Source organism: Gopherus flavomarginatus, chromosome 8 (assembly GCF_025201925.1).
Source record: "Gopherus flavomarginatus isolate rGopFla2 chromosome 8, rGopFla2.mat.asm, whole genome shotgun sequence".
In the NCBI taxonomy this organism is placed as follows: Eukaryota; Metazoa; Chordata; order Testudines; family Testudinidae; genus Gopherus; species Gopherus flavomarginatus.
The window spans coordinates 57203862-57226331 of NC_066624.1; the positions used below are offsets into that span (position 1 = coordinate 57203862).

The 22470-nt window shown below is 49.8% G+C and overlaps 1 protein-coding gene across 1 annotated transcript in view; it reads right to left on the reverse strand.

The window, feature by feature from the left end:
• The window catches only part of KIF1A (kinesin family member 1A), a 185183-nt gene that overhangs the window by 85820 nt on the left and 76893 nt on the right, over nt 1–22470 (reverse strand). The window contains exons 13-17 of the mRNA XM_050965747.1: nt 21804–21946; nt 21198–21224; nt 11895–12106; nt 4275–4354; nt 2042–2117 (exon numbers count right to left, since the gene is read on the reverse strand). Of these exons, the coding sequence (XP_050821704.1) occupies nt 2042–2117; nt 4275–4354; nt 11895–12106; nt 21198–21224; nt 21804–21946 (538 nt within the window). The remainder of the gene's footprint in view (nt 1–2041; nt 2118–4274; nt 4355–11894; nt 12107–21197; nt 21225–21803; nt 21947–22470) is intronic.

The following is a 22470-nucleotide window of genomic DNA, read 5'->3' on the forward strand; positions in this document are numbered from 1 at the left end:
CTTTTATTTCGTTTGACCAAATCTGACTTGCTATGCTTTGACTTATAACCACTTAAAATTTATCTTTGTAGTTAATAAATCTGTTTGTTTATTCTTCATGAAGCAGTTAATTTGGTTTAAAGCATGTCAAAGACTCCCCTTGGGATAACAAGCCTGGTGCATATCAATTTCTTTGTGAAATTGACAAACTCATATAAGCTTGCAGTGTCCAGTGGGCATAACTGGACACTGCAAGACGGACGTTCCTAGGGGCAAGACGGACGTTCCTAGGGTTGTGTCTGGGACCAGATATATTGGCTAGTGTCATTCGGCTGCACAATCTAAGGAGCAGCTTACATGCCAGAGGCTGTGTGTGAACAGCCCAAGACTGGGCGTTCTCACAGCAGAGCAGGGTAAGGCTGGCTCCCAGAGTCAGATTGGAGTGACCTAGCAGATCACTGGTCCGGATAACACCAGAGGGAAACATCACACAGTAGGAAAGTGCTGCTCCCCCATTTTAGACATGGCAACTGAGCCTAAATGACCTACTTGCCCATGGTCTCATAGGCAATCTGATGGAGCATGAAATTGAACCAGGTTTCCTGCATCCCAGGTTAGTGTCCTAACTCATCCTTCATCTCTGACCTCTCACCTCTCCTTTCCCCCCCGATTCTACAGAACCATTATGTTGTACTTTCAAGGGGTGCCTATTTCCTGCCTCACCCCATGCCAGCCACAGCTGGGTGGGCACAGCATTAGTAGGCAGGAAAAGAGGGAGTCCTCTAGAACTTGAGAAGAGACTCTATAAGAAATATCTCATCCACCTGCCAGAGCTACTGCCTGCAGGGCCCCCACTCTGCCCCTGACCCTGGTTGAAGCACGAAGGGACATACGAATTGTTAGCGCATCAGGCACGTGAATCTCTTATGACGCCGGCTACAACAATCCCATGCAAATGCCTGTTCTCAATTTCAGATGACATTGTAAACAAGAAGCAGGCAGCATTATCTCCTGCAAATGCAAACAAACTTGTCTGTCTGTGCGACTGGCTGAACAAGAAGCTGGACTGAGTGTACTTGTAGGCGCTAAAGTTTTACATTGGTTTATTTTTGAATGCAGTTATTTTCTGTACATAATTCTATATTTGTAAGTTGAACTTTCATGATAAAGAGATTGCACTACAGTATTTGTAGTAGCAGAATTGAAAAATACTATTTCTTTTGTTTTTTACAGTGCAAATATTTGTAATAAAAAATAAATATAACATGAGCACTGTACACTTTGTATTCTGTGTTGTAACTGAAATCAATATATTTGAAAATGTACAAAAAATCCTAAAATATTTAAATAGTATTCTATTATTGTTTAACAGCATGATTAATCATTTGACAGCCCCAATAACAACAATAATGTATAATATATAGTGCCCAACCACAACTCTTTAGTATGCAAGCAATTGGGGGCAGGAACAGAGGTTTCCTAGAAAGCCTGGCACACTCTGGGACACTTCTACAGCATTAATAATAATTCAGCATCTTAAACCCACGATTAAGGCATTGCACACTCCATGACAAACTGGACTTAAATCCTGCGCCAAGGAATCCCTGGATTTTACATCAACCTGGTGTGCCAGACAGCTAATTCAGGGGCTACTTCATTTACACTGGAAAATTGAGGTTTTTAATAAGATGCATTGAAAAAGAAATCATACAATCATTCCAGGAACCCCTGGTTATTTTATTTTGACAGTAAATTCTCCATCTGAAGAAGTGTGGCAGGCATTTTGGGAACGGGAAGGGAAAATTAGCTGGATGTTTCTATTAAAACAATCAGCAGTGAAACAGTGAACACGGTTGATGTTTCAAGTGTCATTTTTATGTTTCAGAGTCAACACCCACTGAGCTAGAGGGGACAGTTCACACCTCTCCAAGCTATTCAGAAATGAGCTGTACTAATAGGAATTTAGCAGGGAGGTATTTTCCAAGTGCTGCTGCTGGCAGTAGGTATATTTTTAGAAGGATTTGATTGGCCTGGTGGAAGAGATTAAAGGAATCCTACCTACCTTTTTAGGAGAGAACACACCCAGTGTGCCTCCATCTTCTCTCATGGCCACACCCATTTCTGCCAGCAAAGCTTCCCTGAGCAACAGCAAAAGCAAAAGTCTGTCAAAACAACCTGTGTTGTTAGTTTTTTGCATCAAAGCAGCCCCTAGAGAAGCCAACTGAGATCAGGATCCCACTGTGCTAAGGGCTGCACAGACACACCTTTCCTCAAAGCGCTCACAGTCCAATTGGAAACAAGGTGAAACTAGTGCATGGAACAAACCAATGGAAGGAAGAGGGTGAAGGTGGATGAGGGTAAGCATGAGAGGAACATGTGTTTACACAGACTAGTTATGGGCTTTGCTAGATATTTGCATAGTGCTTAGGAAAATGACCCCCCATTATGAGAGTTCAATTAAACAATTAAATTAAAAAAGAATATTAATGATTTCAGTAATGCCAGTTCCTTGAAGACCTCTAAATTAAGGCAGACATTCCATTTATAATATTTAGTTAGTACCAGCTATTTGAGGATCTCAATGCACCTTATAAATGTTAATGAAATAAGACTCAGCTGTGAAGCAGGATAGTACTATTAGCTCTGTGTTACAGATGGGGGAAATCAAGGCAGAGAGAGATTAAATAACTTGTAGGAGGTCATGAAGAAAGCTTGTAGACTGGTTTGGTGCCTTACCAACAGGATCATCCACCTCTTCCTTTTGGAGGGCTGATCACTGTATTGAAATGGTTGTACGGGGACTTTATCTTCTCTTTCTCTCATCTCATTCACTTCTAAAATGTACCTGTCCCCTCACCCAACTGCCTCTGGAAAAGGGGCTGTGGGCATTGTGACGTCGCACTTCATGATGTTTTATGGAAATATGCTTATGAGTGTGAATATAATATAACTGGAATATGCTTTATGCAAAAGGTCTCTTGTAAGGTATCATTACAAAGCTTATAATCTACTTAGTGTGTTTACCCTATTTGTATGAATGTATCATTCTTGTATCTGAAACTAGGAATATGAAGTGTAACTCTGAGGTCCTATTGTAATTATGCAAAGTGTGGGCCATTAATGGTGGCTTAGAATCTTGATGGCTCCCATTGACTAGGACAATTGGCTGTGAATGGTCTGTTTACTTGCAAACCTTCCTGGATGTGTGTGGGTCAGCCCAGGAAGAATGGAGGCTGGGGTCTCACAGGACATGTGAACATGTCACCTGATAATGGAATCCATCTTAAACCTGGTGCTTTTCCATTTAGAAGGATGGGTGAGGACCCAGAGAGACAAAAGGTTCCCATCTTGTGCCAAAGCTATAAAAGGGGGAGGAACAGAACAAAGGGGGCTGCCAGTCATGGAAAACCCCTAGTTTCCACCTAAGATGTCTGCTGAAACTAACAAGGACTTTACCAGGGGAAAGGATTGGGCCCAGACTAGGAAGGAGTCTAGTCTGTGAAAGAAGCTTATTGGAACATCTCTGAGGGCGAGATTTTACCTGTCATCAATTTCTTAATGTATTAGGCTTAGACTTGCGTGTTTTTGCTTGGTGACTTACTTTATTCTGTCTGTCATTACTTGAAACCACTTAAATACTACTTTTTATACTAAATAAAATCACCTTTTGTTTATTAACTAACCCAGAGTAATTGATTAATACCTGGGGGAGCAAACAGCTGTGCATATCTCTCTATCAGTGTTATAGAGGGTGGACAATTTATGAGTTTACCCTGTATAAGCTTCAGACAGAGTAACTGGGTGTCTGGGTGCTGGATACAGGTGACCTGCTGAGCAGTTTTTGGTTAAAGTCTGCAGCTTTGGGGGCATGGACCAGACCTGGGTCTGTGTTGCAGCAGGCTAGCATGTCTGCCTCAACAAGGCAGGGTTCTGGAGTCCCAAGCTGGCAGGGAAAACGGGCTCAGAGGTAATCTCAGCACGTCAGGTGACAGTCTTAATGGGGTCTCTGACCGAACACGTCACAGGCATGCGTTGTGTCAGCATAACTGGGTCTATGCGAAGCCCCCTACAGGAGTCATTAGTAGAGGAGGAGTGCCAGCCATGCTTTTGACAAAACTAGGGCATGGTCCGATGGTCTCACTATCCCGGCTCTTCCTGGCTGCTGACGTCACTACAACCAGCACAGGCAGATGAACTGACCCCAGGAAGCCCCCATGGAGGGGAGGTTCAAAGGTGACAAAGTGAACTGGACACTAAGTGAATGGGTCTTGCAGACATCATTATTGTATACTCACCTCTCCATGCGGATTGCTTCTGTCCTCCGCAATTTTTCTTCCCAGGTCTCATTCAGCTCAGCAATGATCTTCTCTGTTTCCTGGCGAGCAGAGTTTAAATGTAAGTATTTCGTGACTGCTGTCACCTTTGGTAACAGAACTGCAAATGCTCTTTTAGGCTTTGCTCTGGAATCTCTGTTCTACGGAAGTCACAGTGGCATTTACTAAGTCACACCACACAATGATCTTGCATAAGGGACACAAATGAGACAGCTCAGTTTCCTGGCTGCAGAATGTGAATCCCAGTTCCAGGTTGGTTTCAATGTAAAGCACCCCTCAGGGAAAAGGCAGGATAAGAGGTTTTTCAACAAACCCTTACACGAGTCACAGTGTTTGAAGACAACATGTTAAGAAAGCAGATGACCCTCGGGCCTGCCATTCAGCGCTGGGCAGGACTGGGCCCACACTGTGGCCTGATGGCTCTGCTGGCAAACCAGCATCAGTGATGGCTTCAGCAAAACTCTCCCAATAGTGAGTTTGTTAGCTACCTGTCACTACCGAGCCATGAGGGGAAGTACAACCTCTCACCTTTTGGGAGTGTGCCGCTAGACTCAAGATGGTCTTTTTAGCCTTCCAGCAGAGTAGGGAATAAAATACGTACATAAAACCTCAGGCCAAGATTTTCAGAAGCGCCCACTGATTTTGGGTGCCTCAATTTTGAGTTGCAACACTTCAGAGGAGCCTGATTTTTAGACAACATTAAGCACACTCCCTCTGAAAATCTCTAAATTTAAATTTCACTCTTTAAGAGGTCCAAAATTGGGCAATGAAAATCATGGGTTGCTTTTGAAACTTTTGGCCTAGAAAAAGACAGTTACTAACCTTTTTGTGACTGTTGTTCTTCAAGGTGGGGGGTTGCACATGTCCATTTCGAGTTGGTGTGTGCATGCCCTGAGCATCGCTGTCAGAATTTTTTCCCTTAGTGGTATCCATCAAGCTGGCTCCAGTGCCCCCTGGTGCCACACGCTCATAGCACTGGTACAAGGGGCCCTGCTGAGCCCTGCCGAGCCCGCGTCCCTCAGTTTCTTCTTACAGACCACTCTGAGAGCAGGGACGGTGGGTGAGTCTTGCTTGCACATGTCCATTCCAAGTTAAGTGACTCACAAGCAGTTGCATCGGAGGTGGACTCAGAGTTCAAGGACTGCAACACCACTCGGCCAAAGTGTGCATCGTCTCTGGCCTGCTGGGTGAGGGCATAGTGCGATGAGAACGTGTGCACTGAAGACCAGGTTGCTGCCTTACAGATATCCAAGGTGGGAACCTGCACTAGAAAGGCCGCGGAAGAGGCCTGGAACCTTCTGGAGTGAGCAGTGAGATTCGGTGGAGGAGGAATGCCTGCGAGCTCATAACAAGTTTGGATACATGATGTAATCCAAGCTGAAATCCTCTGAGTGGGGATAGGGAGCCCCTTCATTCTTTCAGCTATCGCTATAGAGAGCCGTGGTGACCTAGGAAACGATTTTGTCCTCTGAATATAAAACACCAGAACCCATCTAACACCCAAGGAGTGCAGGCATTGTTCCTCCCTATACATATGAGACTTTGGATAAAAGGCAGGCAGAAAAATAGTTTGGTTGCAGTGGAACTGAGACACCACCTTTGGCAAGAACCTTGGGTGAGGCCATAGTTGCACCTTGTCCTTAAAGAAGATAGTGCATGGGGCTTTGAAAGCCCTCCTGGCCGAAATAATTGCCACTAGAAAGGCTACCTTCCATGACAGGTGAAGCAGCAAGCATGTCGCTAGTGGCCCGAAGGGTGGCCCTGTCAATCTAGAGAGAACCAGGTTCAAATCCCATGGCAAGATTGACTTCCTCATCTGCAGAATACCCTCTCTGGACCTCTGAGGAAACAGATCATCTCCTCATAGGAGAAGACCAGCTTGTTGTCGATCTTTGAATGAAATGCTGAGATGGCCCCCAGATGGACCTTAATCAAGGAGAGGGCCAGCCCCTGCTCTTTCAGGGACAGAAGGTAGTCAAGGATGAGTTGCAACATAGTTTGCATTAGCAGGACTCCCCATTCAGAAGATCAGAGGGAGAAAAGCTTCCACTTCAACTAGTACGTTGCCCTTGTGGATGGCTTCCTACTGCCCAGGAGAACTTTATGGATCTGCTCGGAACAAGCCAGTTCATCAGGATTTAGCCATGAAGATTCCAGGTCCTCAGGTGCAAAGAACTGAGGTTTAGGTGAAGCAAATGTCCATGGTCTTGCAAGATTAAGTCCAGATGAAGCGGAAGCTCGATCTGAGTCTCCCAGAAAAGATGGAGAAGCATGGCGTAACAGTGTTGTCTGGGCCACTGAGGCAGGGCGACGACTCACCGGCATGGCGCCTCCTGCTGGTCGTCCATAGAATTAGCTCTTTCCAGCCCAGAGCGCCCTCTGCGGGCTGGCATCTCACCTGCAGCTGGCCCCTGTGTCCCTCTCGAACCCAAGTGCCCTTCTATGTCAGGGTTCTGCCCCCGCAGTAACCCACAAGCTGGGTCTCCTCACCCAGGAGAAATCCCAACCCTCTATCCCCACCTTTCCTCCGTGGCTACTGCCAGTCATCAACTAGCTCCTGCTCCCTGGGGCAGACTGCAGTCTGTAAACCCCTCATCATTGGCAAGGGGGTCGGACCAGTTGCCTCTGCCTATATCTGGGCTGCTCCTCTGCAGCGCTAGTACCCTTTTGTGGGCCCTTAACTTGGCCTGCAGCCTGAAGCTTTGCTAGGCTGGAGCTCCCCAGCTCCCTCTGCCCTTCCCCAGCACTGCTGCACCCTAGGTACCCTTCTCAGCTTCCCAGGCAGCCAGGTCCTTCTCTCTCTAGAGCCAAAGAGAAAGTGTCTCCTTTGTCCTTCTAGCCCACTGCCCTCTTATAAGAGCCAGCTGGGCTCTGATTGCACTGACTACAGCTGTGGCTGATTTCCCAATCTGCCCAGCTTTTCCCCTGCCACAGCCCTCTCCCAGGGCTGTTTTAAGCCCTTCAGGGCAGGAGCAGGGTAATCACCCCACTACAGCCATGCTGGAGCTATCAGTATGACTTGAGCTTGGTCCCGCTTGATCTTTGTTAGCACCCTGTGGATCAGCAAGATGGATGGAAAGGCATAGGAGCAGATGAGATGACCAGGGCAGCAGAAAAGCATCTGTGATTGACCCAGGACTGTGACCTCTCAGGGAGCAGAACTGCTGGCACTTCCTGTTCATGTGGGTGACAAATAGGTCTATGTGGGGAAACCCCCATTTGCAGAAGATTTCCATTGTGACATCTGGGTGCAGTGACCACTCATGGTGAGTGGAGAAGGACTTGCTGAGGTGATCCATGATATGGTTTTGAACCCCTGGCAGATATAAAACTTCAAGCTCGATGGTGTGGGTGATACAAAATTCCCATAGATCAGCTGCCTCTTGACATGGGAGAAAGAACGAGCCCTGCCCTGCTTGTTGATGTATGGCTGTTGTTTTGTCCATGAGAACTGATGCTGTCAAGGTCATAATGTGGGGCAAGAACACTTGGCAAGCAAGCCAGACTGCCCTGAGCAACTTGATGCTGATATGGAGAGAAAGTTCCTCCCTGAATCACAGACCTTGAGTCCTGAGGTGTCCCACGTGGGCTCCCCAGCCCAGAGCCGAGGCATTGGAAAGCAGATGAAAAGATGGCTGGGGTCTTGTGAAGGGAATCCCTTCGCAGACTGGTGATCCAACCACCATGTCAAGGAGCAGAGGATGCGGGGTGGCACTGGGATTGCCTTGTTCAAGTGGTGCCTGGGAGGGCAGTACACCGTGGCCAGCCAGGCTTGGAGAGGTCTGAGTCTCAGCCTTACGTGTCATGCTACATAAGTGCACAAAGTGTCTGAGGAGGCTTAAGCAAAGCCAGATGGTTGTGATTGGTTGTGATTGCAGGGAATGAATTAGCACTGAAATTGTCTGAAAATACTCCTCCAGGAGGAGGGCTCTTGCCAGCGGGGAGTTGAGCACCGCCCGGATGAACTCTATTCTCTGGATAGGTGTCAGAGTTGACTTCTGCACATTAATGAGACAACCCAACACTTGGCAGATTGACCGTATTAGGTCAATGTCAGACTCCACTTGTGCTTGAGACCAGTTGTTGATGAGCCAGTCGTCGATAAATGGGAACACATGGACACGTCTTTTACTCAGAAAGGCTGTCACAACTGCCATGCACTTGGTGAAGACTCATGGGGTGGCTAGAGACCAAAAGGCAAGGCCATGAATTGATAATGATCCCGGTTCACCACAAACCTCAGAAATCTTCTCTGACCATGGAAAATCGAGATGTGGAAGTAGGAGTCTCTTAAATTGAGGGTGACACACCAATCCCCTGGTTCCAGTGACAGAATGATGGATGCCAAGGAGACCATGTGGAACTTCAGCTTCCTGAGATAGTGGTTGAGTTGACACAGGTCTACAATGGGCCTGAGTCCTCCCTTGGCCTTGGGTACCATAAAATACCAGGAACTGAATCCTTTCCCCCTTAACGGCAGTGGAACCACCTCTACAGCTCCCACCCAAAGGAGAAACTGCACCTCCTGCTCTAGCAGAACCTCATGAGAAAGGTCTCTGAAGGGAATGGGGAAGGTGGGTGGGAAGGTGGGGTAGAAATAAAGTGAAGTTTCTAACAAAACTCTGTTGTGCTCAAAACCCAGCAGCTGGAAGTGAACGACTCCCAGGCCCTCAGAAAAGAGAGGGGTGACTGGATCCTGAGTAGGAATTGACATGCCGTTCTCGATCAATTAATCAAAATGAGCGTTTTGAGAATCCCACGTGACATGGGGCTGACTGAGAGAGTCCTTTGAAGGAAGAAGATGGCGGAAGTGGCCTGCGCCCAAACCCCTTATTCCTCTTTCTCTGCTGATCATTCCTGGCTAGCTGGGCATAAAAATGCCCATAATGCTGCAGCCTATACGGTCTCCTGGGTTGTGCTGGAGTATGCAGGCCCAGGGACTTCAGAGTCACCCTACAATCTTTTAGGCCGTGCAGTCTGGCATTAGTTTGCTCTGAAAAGAGCGAGGGCCCCTCAAAAGGCAGGTCTTGTAACCATGAGCTCCTGTGCATGGTAACTGCTGTGGCCATAGATGTAGCCGCAGAGTCTGTGGCATCCAGTGCTGCCTGCAGAGAAGACTCCATCTTGCCCTCCTCCACAAGGGTGGAGAACTCCTGCTGGCTGTCACAGAGAAGTCTGTTTTTGAACTTGTTCATTGCTTCCCACATGTTAAAGTCATAGTGGCCCAGCAGTGCCTGCTGGTTTGCTATGCAAAGTTGAAGCCCCCCCGGTGAAGTTGGCTTTCCTGCCCAGTAGATCGAGCTTCAGGGGTTCCTTCATCTTCAGTGCAGACCCTGGCTGGCCCTGACAGTCCCTCTTGTTGGCAGCCACCACAACAAGTGATCCAGGGGTGGAGGGTGAGAAAATAAAAACTCACAACCCTTGGTTAGCACAAAGCACTTCCACTCCATTCTCTTGGCAGTAGGAGAGAAGCAGGCTGGGTTCTGCCAGAGTGTCTTAATAGGGCCCATAATGGCCTCATGTAGGAGAGCAACCTTTGCACAAATCGCTGCTGATAAATTGTCCAAGAAGCTGTCAGAAGGCTCCTTGGCAACTTCTGCCTGCAGGCCCAGATTGGACACCACCTGATTAATAAATCCTGGGGGCGTCCTCAGATTATCCTGAAGCACGGATGTCCCCTTCACCATTAGTTTATCATCAGGTGAAGACAAAGAGGAGGCATGCACTGCCATAGCCTCCACTATATCCTCCCACTGGGAAGTCTGCTCGCGCTGATCAGCACCAGCCTTGGTACTGGCTTTGGTACTAGGATGTGCTCCAGATTTGGTGCCAAGTGCAGAGCTCAGGCCAGTCCCACTATCGATACCAGTGACAGGCGCCAGTATGGTACCAGTGGCATCCTACTCTCAGAGTATACTGAGTAGGAGTGTCTACAGCTGGTGCCGTGATCCAGGGCAAACCCCCACAGGTTCCAAAAAGGCCACTGTACCAGTGCCAGACCCCATGGGCCAAGTGTTCTAGGGCATCATGGCTCCCAGAGCTCCCGACAATGCCGATGGGCAGTGGGTGTGGCCTTGGCAGTGGCAGCGAGGTGAGGAGCCGGAACCAGAGTATGATTCCAAAGGGGAAGAGGAGGAGGAGGAGCATGGGGACCAAGGCGGTGCCAATCCTCCCAGAGCTGGGAAACAAGGCCATGGCAATGCCTCAGGAGAGGTGATTAGGAGAGGCTCTCCCCTAGAAAGCGGCCTCGGTACCGACCTGAAGCTGGTCAATGCTTCAGAGCTGGCAAGCGGAGCCTGCGATGCTGCTTCTTGTGCCCCTGGTGAACCCGGTACTGGCAGAGTTAGCAAGTCACTAGCCATTGCGTAAGCCGTATGCTAGTGGGAAGGGGGTTGCACCTCACAGGGTTTGTGGTGCTGATGCAGGTGACAGTGTCAGCAGCTGCTACAGTGCCAGAAAGTGGGAGTGGTGCGGTGCAGGTCTTGCCCTATCCCTGTCTGCAGATCTTGACTTGTCTGCCCTTCTGTCTCCCTTTGGTGCGGAAGAACAGCTCTTCCCACCATGCCCGCAATGCTTCTTCTTGGGCATTGGTGATGAGGAGCAATGCTGTGAGCTCCTAACAGCGGGAGGTGCACTGTGCTCCAAAGTCAATGTGCTCAGTACTGAGTCAAGCGCCAGCTCCGAGACGGGTCTCAATACTGCCTCCATCAGGAAGACTTTCAGTCTCGCTGCCCAGACTTTTTGAGTGTGTGGGCTTAAACTCGCAACAAATCTGGCAGCGATCTTTTCTGTATCCTTCTCACAATCCCAGACACTTGAGACAGCTCAAGAGAGGGTTGCTGTTGGGCACAGGCTTCCCACAGGTGGGGTCCGGCTTACAGCCTGGAGACTGAGGCATGCCCCAGCACCCAGAAGGAGGAACACCTCTTCAGACAAGGAGAGGTGTCCTAATTCCTATACTAAACTTACTAAAACTACATGAACTACTTAACTAACAACTATTTACAATAAAAACTACACAAAAAAACACTATGAAAAACTTTGCCAAGACAAAGAGGAGAGTTCCAACAGCAGTCACGGGCAGTAAGAAGGAACTGAGGGACGCAGGCTCAGCACGGCCCCTTTTACTGGCACTATGAGCGTGCAGCACTACGGGGTGCCGGAGCCAGCCCAACAGATACCACTAGGGAAAAAATTCCAACAGTGATGCTCAGTGTGTGCACACACCTAACTCGGAATGGCATGTGCAAGCACTCGAAGAACTGAGCTTCTGGAGGCTTTCTAAACCTGTGGGGAAATCTCCAGAAGGTCATCTTGGAGGCATGGACTCCACAAAGTGTCCCTGTCAATAAAGTACCTGCTGTCCTCAATTGATTTAATTACTTCATAAGAAGCAGAAGGCTGCAGGAGATAATCTAGGAGGTGCACAAATAATAATAGCAGAGCCTGGGCTGTTACAGTCGCTATCCACAGGTTCAAATGCCACCATGGGGATATAAAATGGATCTGTTGCCAGATCAAGTGTGTTTCATCTTCTGCTAATCTCAATACAGCATGATGTCAGCATCCTCAGGCTCTTACCTTCAGCCTCTCAATGGCCTCTTCACTGCCTGGAGCAAACATGATGCGTTCGTGGAGGCTGGAGACAGAGGCAGCTCGGCTGGACAAGGCTGACAGCGAGGAGGACGGGCTCATCCCCACTAAGGCATTGGTCACTGTGGAGAGATTGTCAGGGCGTTGACTCAGTTCTGCCAGGCTACGGTTACCATTATCGTTCTCAAAGTCGGTCATGTCTATGGGGCAGGGAAGGGGGAAAAGGGAGGGATGGACACGTGGACAGGAAGAAGGAAAAGGAAGATAGAGAAAAGAAAGGCAGTTGGGAAAAAGTGACATGATGTGGTGAGCAGAAAGCTAGAAATTAAAACACAGAAATACACACAGCATCATGTGCCAGTGACAGGCCTAGAGGTACTCACACCATCTCTCCGCCAGAAGGAGCATTCACACCACATCCAGAACAGCCACGCTAAGTGTTGCTACATGGTTCTTCACTGCTGTTCCCTCCCATTATGTCCTCTGGCTTGACAGGCAGAGAGCCAGGCAGAGGGCAGGAAAGCTTACTCATGACCGGGTTGGCTAATGGGTAAATGGGCATGTAGCAGAGTGGTTACCCGCTCCTGCCCTGCAGGGCTTGAAACAGCCCAGGAGAGGGCTGGGGCAAGAAGCCTGGGCTGATTGGGGAAAGTAGGCTCAGCTGGGGCCATGCCCCAATCAGGCCCAGCTGGCCCCTGTAAGAGGCTGTGAGCCAGAAGCCCAATAGGTCTCCCTCTGGTTGTAGAGGGAGAAGGGCCTGGCTGCAGGGATCTAAGCAAGGCATCTAGATTGGGAGCAGGGCTGAGGAAAGGCCAGAAGAGCTGAGAGCTCAGGCCTGGAAAGCCCCAGGCTGCAGGCCTGACTATAGGCCAAATAGGTGCAGGATTGCAACAGGGCAGCCCATGGGGAGGCAGAGGCAGCAGGTCTGAACCCCTTTGCCTGTGATGAGCGGCTGATACTGCAGTCTGCCTCAGTGAATGGGGGCTAGATGGAGACTGGGCAGTAGCCAAGACTGAGGCAAAGTGGGGATAGAGGGTAGAGGTTCTCCTGGGAGGGGGAGACCCAGAACTGTGGGGATACTGCCAGGGGGCAGTGCCCAGTTAAAGGGGCACTGGGGTCCTGGGAGGGACATGGGGGCCAGCAGTGGTGGTGAGACACTGGCCTGAAGAGGGTGCTCTGGAGCCTGGATGCTAATTCCTGAGGACAACCAGCAGGAGGTGCCGCAGGGGTGAGTCTGCACATGCTTACAAGGCAGAAGACCCCTGTTGCCATTTTGGCCTCAATATGGCCTGATGTTCAGAAGAGCCTAGGGCACTGCTCTCTTGTGAAAATCTGGCCATGAGTGTCACAATGGGAACTGCTGGATCTGTACAATGCTTAACATCACAGAATCCTGGGCCATGACTGAGGCTCCTAGGAGTTACCACAATCCAAAGATATTATCACAACAATGGTGGCTCTCCTCAAAACCTGACCCATGACTCAATCTTCCCCTGGCTGGGTTGGTTTGTGTTCATTTCCCCAAGAATCTTTAAGTGACTGGTGTTTTGTTCCCTTGAGCATTAGTTTGAATATGGGAATCCAGGAAAGCACGATATGATTCACGCTGGGGTAGTTCATGCAGCTGCCTCATGTCTAACAGGTTTGTGTCTTTGAGCAGGAGGCTGTTGGGAGGCAGGAGGGAGAGCCTAAGGGAGTGACAAAGCCAACCAAATGGAGTGATCATCATTCAGTGAGGGGCTGGAGAAGTAGGAGTAACGGAAAGTTGCCTTTGCCTGGGAACCTGGTGCATGTGATTCAGGACCACAGCTATTTCTAAATCTGAGCCAAATGCTCTTTCTTGCGCAAAAGAGGATGGGAAAAGGCCTTTGAAGTCTGAAAATGTCCCAATCTTGCACTTCTCCTGCTCTCTGCCTTTGTAGAGAGCTCCCTCCACTCTCTCTGAGACATGCAACACCCCAAAAGATTTTTTTTTGCCACTGCTCCTCTTTATAAAGGTTACATCATCCAATCAGAGAATAGAGCCCAATCAAATGGAATTCCTCACATCAAGTGCTGATAAGTATGGCTCTACCAAATTCATGGTCCATTTTGATCAATTTCACAGTCATAGGTGAAATCATGAAATTTATGATTTTTAAAATCCTATTTAAATCTGAAATTTCATTGTGTTGTAATTGTAGGAGTCCTGACCCAAAAAGGAGTTGTGGAGGAGAGGTCACAAGGTTATGGGGGTGGGGAGGGGTTGCAGTACTGCTACCCTTACTTCTGCGCTGCAGCTGGCAGTGGCATTTCCTTCAGAGCTGGGTGGCTGGAGAGCAGCGGCTGTTGGCTGGGATCCCAGCTCTGAAGGCTGTGTTGCCACCAGCAGCAGCGCAGAAGGATGGCATGGTATGGTATTGCCACCTTTACTTCTGCACTGCTGCCTGCAAAGTTAGGCCCACTCTCTGGCCGCCCAGCTCTGAAGGCAGCAGAGCAGAAGTAAGAATGGCATCGTATGGTATTGCCACCCTTACTTCCACAGTGCTGCTGGGAGGGCACTGCCTTCAGAGCTGGTCACCTGGACAACAGCCACCTCTCCCCAGTCACCCAGCAATGAAGGCAGCTCAGAAGTAAGGGTGGCAATACTGTGACCCCCCCCTTAAAATAACCTTGCAACCCCAATGAAATTCCCTTTTGGGTCAGGATCCCCAATTTGATAAATGTTGGTCTTCCGCATGAAATCTGTATAGTATAGGGTAAAAGCACACAAAAGACCAGACTTCACGGTCTGTGACACGATTTTCATGGCCATGAATTTGGTAGGGCCCTACTGATAAGAGAACTGGGGACAGTTGGCAAACAGCCTGTAGGCGGATGTATGTTCACATAATTTACCTGTCCAACTATGATGCATAACAACCACCACATTTTTAGCAATCCTGGCCAGTTCATGGACAATGTGCAAACAGAAACATGACGAGGGCCGACACAAACTGTCTTGTGAGGGCATTCACACTGCAGCTGCGCTGTTTGTTCTAAGCATTGGTACCTTAATGCCACATCAGCATTGATACATGATCCCCTTTCATGTGTTAGGATGAGGTTAATGTTAGTGACTACAGTTGTTTCTGATAATGGCCTGGTGTTGAGTCTGTGGTGGGGTTAGTGAATACATCTGCCTACAGTCAGCACTTGGCCCGACACTTGGACTTCTAGGGGAGTTCTCATGGAAGCCTCTAAAGTCTCTTCCCTTCTGGTGGTGCACAGCAATGACAGCCATGGATCCAGGCCCCAGAGCCAAGAGAGTGATGGAGAGAGAGATAGGACCTGCCCAGGTGGGCTATAAGAAAGGCAGCTCTGCAATGTTGGAGATCTGGCATTGTCCGAGGTCACTGAAAGCAGGGAAGGAATTACTGTGCTGCTCGTTTAAAAACTGCTCAGATGTACTAGACACCAGCTGTCTGATGAAATGCCTGAGGAAGAGGGCAGGCCAAAAGCCAGCTGAAAGCACTGCCAGGCCTTTCCAGGACTGGCTGTAGGCAGGTATAGGGTCAGCGGTAGCTGCATACAAGAGTGGGCAGAGTTTGCCAAAGCTGCGAGGTCTCATTGTCAGAAGTGCTGAGTTTGACCCCAGCTGAGGCTGTAGGTACTCTGCATCTCTGGAAGCCAGGCCCGGGGTGACTAACATGGGGTTGGCTTTCTGAGCTGGCTCTGGGGCTTCTCTGTGGAGTCGCTATCTGCAAGTGTGCAGCGGCTACTGGTCTTGGCACTACGTGCCCCGCGCTGACATTTGGAGGCTGGTCCTGACAACACCTGCTCTGATGGCAACCTGTTCAGGGGCCTGGCTAGAACACAGCACAGCCAGCCAGTTCCTTCTCTATTAAAACCCCATTTGCCTCATGATGCTCGGTTAGAAGTGACTCTACTTCATCAAGCTGCTTGGCGCTTTTGCTGCACCTTAACCTCTGCTTCCCCTGCTCTGAACTACCTGGGGCACCAAGAGCAGGATGGTAGTCACAGCCCTGCTCTAATCAGACACCCCCTTGTGGGCCAGGAGGTGCTGGCCAGACCTTGCTCCCTTGCTCTCCACAATCACAGCCTGGCTGCTTCGAGGTGGGTTTATCAGGGAGGATGGGAAGACCCTGAGCACTCCCCACACCCGCAGGGCACTCAGAATCTGGTCTTTCAGATTATGCCCACAAAGAGGACTCCGTGAGGGGCTAGGGCAGGGGCGGGCAAACTTTTTGGCCTGAGGATCGCATCAGGTTTCGTAAATTGTATGGAGGGCTGGTTGGGGAGGGGGTTGTGGCCCAGGCCCCACCTCCTATCTGGCTCCCCCCGCCAGGACCTCTACCACATCCAACCACCCCTTCTACCTGTCCTTTGAGTTCCGCCCGCCGCCCCATCCATCCCCATCTGCTTCCTGACTGCCCTCCCAGGACCCCTGCCCCCATTCAACCCCCTGTTCCCCCCCCCCCCCACCGGCCTGCCCTCTATCCACACCCCCAACCACCAGCCTGAACTCCCTTCCCCTCTATTCAACTCCCCCTTCTCCCTGCCCCCTTACCGCGCTGCCTGGAGCACCAGGGGCTGGCGGTGCTACAGCCGAGCTGCCTGGCTGGAGCCGGGCCATGCTGCCGCCGTCGCCACGCAGCTCAGAGCACCGGGTCAAACCAGGCTCTGCAGCTGTGCTGCCCCAGGAACTCACAGCCCGGCCGCCCAGAGCATTGCACCAGCGGTATGGCAAGTGTGCTGAGGCTGTGGGGCACAGGGACAGCAGGGGAGGGCCCGGGGGCTAGCCTCCTTGGCTAGGAGGTCAGGGGCCGGGCAGGACTGTACCACAGGCCAGATGTGGCCCACGGGCCATAGTTTGCCCACCTCTGGGCTAGGGGCAGCAGCACAGTGCCTGGCAGGACAAGAGGGGCCCCCTTAAAGCCACATGTTGGGGGCCCAGATTTTACTGACTTTTTTTCTAATTTTTTGCCCAGGATACTCATAGCTCCCCTCTCTCTACACTATGGCAAACCTCCAGCCCCCAGGAGGCATGCTGGCACTCACACACCCCATGGAGAAGGCACAGAGACACATATGTGGCTTGCGCAGAGACACATATGTGGCTTACGAAAAGGGCCTCCAACCTGGATGCATTTGTTTGTAGCCCTCAGGTCCACAGGCACAGGCTTTGTCCTTTCCCAGAGGTTCTTGACCCCGGTTCTGCCCCAGGCCCTGCCCCCACTCCATCCCTTCCCACAAGACCCCACCCCGCCCCACCCCACTTCTTCCCACCCTGCTCTGCCCCATCTGCCAAGTGCATCCCGCCAGTGCTCCTTCCCCTTCCAGCACCTCCTGCACACCGCTAAATAGCTGATCCGCGGTGGGCGGGAGGCACTGGGAGGGAGGGAGAGGCACTGATCAGTAGAGCCTTGCACAGATACAAAAATGTGCGGAGAAAAGGTGGAGGAATTGTACTGTATGTAAGAGAGCAGTATCATTGCTCAGAGCTCCAATATGAAACTGGGGAAAAGCCTGTTGAGTCTTCAGGTTAAGTTTAGAGGCGAGAGCAACAAGGGTGATGTTGTGGTGTCTGCTGTAGATCACCAGATCAGGACGATGAGGTAGACGAGGCTTTCTTCAGACATCTAACAGAAGTTTCCAGATCACAGGTCCTGGTTCTCATAGGGCACTTCGATCACCCTGACATCTGCTGGGAAAGCAATACAGCAGTGCACAGACAATCCAGGAAGTTTTTGGGGAGTGTTGGGGACAACTTCCTGGTGCAAGTGCTGGAGGAACCAACTAGGGGCCATGCTCTTCTTGATCTTCTCACAAACAGGGAAGAATTGGTAGGGAAAGTAAAAGCAGTAACCATGGGCAGCAGTGACCATGAAATGGTAGAGTTCAGGATCCTGACAAAAGGAAGAAAGGAGAGCAGCAGAATACGGACCCTGGACTTCAGAAAAGCAGACTTTGACTCCCTCAGGGAACTGATGGGCAGAATCCCCTGGGAGGCTAATATGAGGGGGAAAGGAGTCCAGGAGAGCTGACTGTATTTTAAAGAAGCCTCATTGAGGGCACAGGAACAAACCAGCCCAATATGCAGAAAGAATAGCAAATATGGCAGGCAAACAGCTTAGCTTAACAGAAATCTTTGGAGAACTTAAACACAAAAAAGGAGTTTACAAAAAGTGGAAACTTGGACAGATGACTAGAGAGGAGTATAAAAATACTGCTTGAGCATGCAGGGGTGTAATCAGGAAGGCTAAAGCACAATTAGAGTTGGAGCTACCAAGGGATGTGAAGGGTAACAAGAAGGGTTTCTACAGGTATGTTAGCAACAAGAAGGTGGTCAGGGAAAGTGTGGGACCCTTGCTGAATGCGGGAGGCAACCTAGTGACAGATGATGTGGAAAAAGCTGAAGTACTCAATGCATTTTTTGCCTCAAGTCTTCACAGACAAGCTCCCAGCACAGTATGGGGAGGAGGTGAACAGCCCTCAGTGGTGAAAGAACAGGTTAAGGACTATTTAGAAAAGCACAAGTCCATGGGGACAGATCTAATGCTGAGGGAACTGACTGATGTGATTGCAGAGCCATTGGCCGTTATCTTTGAAAATTCATGGTGATTGGGGGAGTCCCAGACAATTGCAAAAAGCAAATATAATGCCCATCTTTAAAAAGAGGGAAGAAGGAGGATCTGGGGAACTATAGACTGATCAGCCTTACCTCAGCCCCTGGAAAAATCGTGCAGCAGGCCCTCAAGGAATCCATTTTGAAGCATTTGGAGAGGAAGGTGATCAGGAAGGTGATCAGCATGAATTCACCAAGGGCAAGTCATGCCTGACCAACCTGACTGCCTTCTATGATGAGATAACTGGCTCTGTGGATATTGGGAAAACGGTGGATGTGATATACCTTGACTTTAGCAAAACTTTTGATATGCTCTCCCACAGTATTCATGCCAGCAAGTTAAAGTATGGATTGGATGACTACACTATAACATGGATAGAAAGCTGGCTAGATGTCGGGCTCAATGCAATCAATGGCTCAATGTCTAGCTGGTAGCCAGTATCAAGCAGAGTGTCCCAGGGGTCAGTCCTGGTGCCTGTTTTGTTCAACATCTTCATTAATGATCTGGATAATGAGATGGATTGCATCCTCAGCAAGTTTGCAGATGACACTGAACTGTGGGGAGAGGTAGATACACTGGAGGGTAGGGATAGGGTTCAGAATGACCTACACAAGTTGCAGAATTGGGCCATAATAATCTGATGAGGTTCAACAAGGATGAGTGCAGAGTCCTTCACTTAGGATGGAAGAATCCCATGCACCGCTACAGGCTGGGAACTGACTGCCTAAGCAGCAGTTTTGCAGAAAAGGACCTGGGGATTATAGTGGATGAGAAGCTGGATATGAGTCAACAGTGTGCCCTTGTTGCCAAGAAGGTCAATGGCATATTGGGCTGCATTAGAAGGAGAATTGCCAGCAGATTGAGGGAAGTGATTATTCCCCTCTATTCAGCACTGATGAGGCCACATCTGGAGTACTGCATCCAGTTTTGGGGCCCCCACTAGAGAAATGATGTGGACAAATTGACGAGAGTCCAGCGGAGGGCACAGAAAATGATTAGGGGGCTGAGGCACATGACTTATGAGGAGAGGCTGAGGGAACTGAGTTTATTTAGTCTGCAGAAGAGAAGAATGAGGGGGGATTTGATAGCAGCCTTCAACTATCTGAAGGGGAATTCCAAAGAGGATGGAGCTAGGCTGTTCTCAGCGGTGGCAGATGACAGAACAAGGAACAATGGTCTCAAGTTGCAGTGGGGGAGGTCTAGGTTGGATATTAAGAAAAACTATTTCACTAGGAGGGTGGTGAAGCACTGGAATGTGTTACCTAGGGAAGTGGTGGAATCTCCATCCTTAGAGGTTTTTAAGGTCAGGCTTCACAAAGCTCTGGCTGGGATGATTTAGTTGGAGTTGGTCCTGCTCTGAGCAGGGGGTTGAACTAGATGACCTCCTAAGGTCCAACCCTAATCTTCTATGAACTGAGACCAGAAATCTAGGCCAGCTTCTCACAAGGAAAGGAAATCTGACTCATAAGTATGTTCCCAGTGGACCAAGGGACCCAAGAGTCAATGGGCTGAGATCATTCTACCTGCACTAGGCTCCCATCAGCTGTTAGTTTGTCTGGGACCATAGCAGGGTAATTGTAGGCTGTTTCTCTGCCAAACTGACATGGATTCTAGGTATGCCACTGACCAGGGATATCAGCTGGACTGTTCACTGCTCTTTTACAAACAAGGCACAGACTGCAGGGCCTCCCAGCCTGCCAGCAAAAGTCAGTTCGCGTTGTCAAGTCTAGGAGCACATGTTCAGTAGCCCTGCTGGTCCCAGTACAACCAGCAGCAGGATCAATGCTGGGTCACTGGGAACACTTGTGATTTTATATCAGCGGTAGGAAGCAGATAACTTAGTGCTCATAGTTAGGGTATTGCCAGCAGAACCAGTACTGGAATCGGTACTAGTCCTAAGCCCAGCAGAAGCAGCAACAGCACAGAAGCAGAAACCATAGTTACAGCATGGAGAAAAGAGGCCCAGGAAGTTCACTTAGAAAATCAATTCCATCTCGCATGTTTTGGAGGACAGCATAATGCAGGCAAATTCTTCAGCTAACCCCTTGCCCCCCAAGTACATTGGCTCAAAGCCCAGACAAGGCACTGACTGAGAAGCTGGCTAGCCTCAGTATGGCTTCCCCAGCTCAGCACCCAGGACCATTGGCTTGGGGCTGCACCACCTCTTGTGCAGAGCTGACACAGAGTTTGATGGAGACTGGTGCATGGCCTTCCCAGCCCTTGCCATATGTCAATCCCCGCCCCCCTTCCCCCTCACAACAGACGGTGCTGTGGAGGTCCCCTTGCTTGTGGATCTGGGAGAATCATCAAGCATGATAGCCTCACAGGAGGGCCAAGGATGAGCCTTGTAATAATGAAAGGGAGCTCCCTGTGCAAAGAGGTTACTATGCCAATGCAAGCAGTTGCCCACCAATCCTCTAAGTGATCTGTGCATTCCTTGGCCGCAGCAAAGTTCTGGCAGCTCTCAAACTGAGTACTGTAGCAGGGCACTGCTGGGGAGGAGCAGATGACCACCTTAACACCTCCACAGCACAGCTGTGAGAGCACACAAGCTTTCCACAGCTGGGCCCTTGCTTATAGGCTATTGGACTCCTTTGCCATGCTGTATGTATGTTCCTTTGCTACAACAGAGTCTTGGAGAAGCAGTGAAGCACATAGAACACCCACAATGGGAAATACACACATTTAGGTCGTCCTGGAGCAGTGTTAGCTAAGAGAAAGAGAGGAGAGGGAGTGGGAAGAAAGACAAAGAAAACAGAACAAGAATAGGTTCATTTTTATAGGACTAAGGAACAGAGAAGCATGCCCCTCAGGTTGAGAAAAAAGGCCATACATTGACCCAGCCTGGGGACATCTCCCTGGGGGCAACACAGGGAGTGCTCACCACACTGAGACTGGCTCTTTGTTGGGACAGGAGTCCTGGGACTGATAGCACAGAGGATGAGCCTGTCCCCCCGGAGCCACCCTGGGGCTGGAGACTAGGGTTCACAGTCAGCATGAGGGGCATAGGCTAGAGTCCCCAGGCTTGTGGTGATAGCATGCATCTCCCTGATGTCATAGAGGACTTTCCCAGCAGGCTGTGGCAGAGATGCAGTGTCAGGGAGAGGAACTACAAGGAGCAACAGGTCAGGGAATAGAGATGTCTTGGTGATGTAATGCCACTGAACAACATGGTGGGGATGAGGATGGTTGAGCCTGTCCTACCCCAGTAAACTGAGATTTAGAGAGCTCTATCTTGCTTCTCCTAAGCAAATCCCGGTCTCAGTCAAGAGCCCAGAGAGGTACGTACTGTCAATGATGTCCCCAAGACCCTGGGAGTAGAGCAGATCTCTCAGACGAGCCACCTCATCCTTCAGCTCCCTGATCAGCTTATTGTTAGGATCCTCATTAATGACAGCATTGCATCTGATCTGTTTGGCACGGTCAGCATACCTGCAGAAATGGGACACATGGCCAATCACCAGACTTCCTATCGCACTCACTCAGGTCTGAGACAGCATGGGCCACGGGCTAGTGCATCGGATTGGCATTCAGGAGACCTAGGGTCTATTTGCATATAATAACAAAGCATGGCTTCTGGCAGAGCCCTGGTTAGCACAGCTCAGACAGTCAAAGGCTCCCTCAGAGCTGTAGCTTTCTGGCCATGAGGCTCCCCATTCTACTCCCATCTACAGTAACAGGTGGCAGGGAGGGACAGAGCAAATCTAGCAACACAAGGGAGAGCATCACAGTGTAGTCTAGTGCCAAGCTGGGAGAGGGACTAGGAAGGCCAGTGGCTGGAGGTGGAGGAGAGTGCTCTGTAACTCTACGGACAGAACAAATGGTTAGGGACCCTCATCTGCTGCTTTGACATTGACACAGAACCGTGATAAGCACTGCCCAGAGGGGAGCTCTGTATCAGTGAGGGGCTATGGGACAGTAGTGGAATGAAGGAACAGTTAAGGCAACAGGAGGGG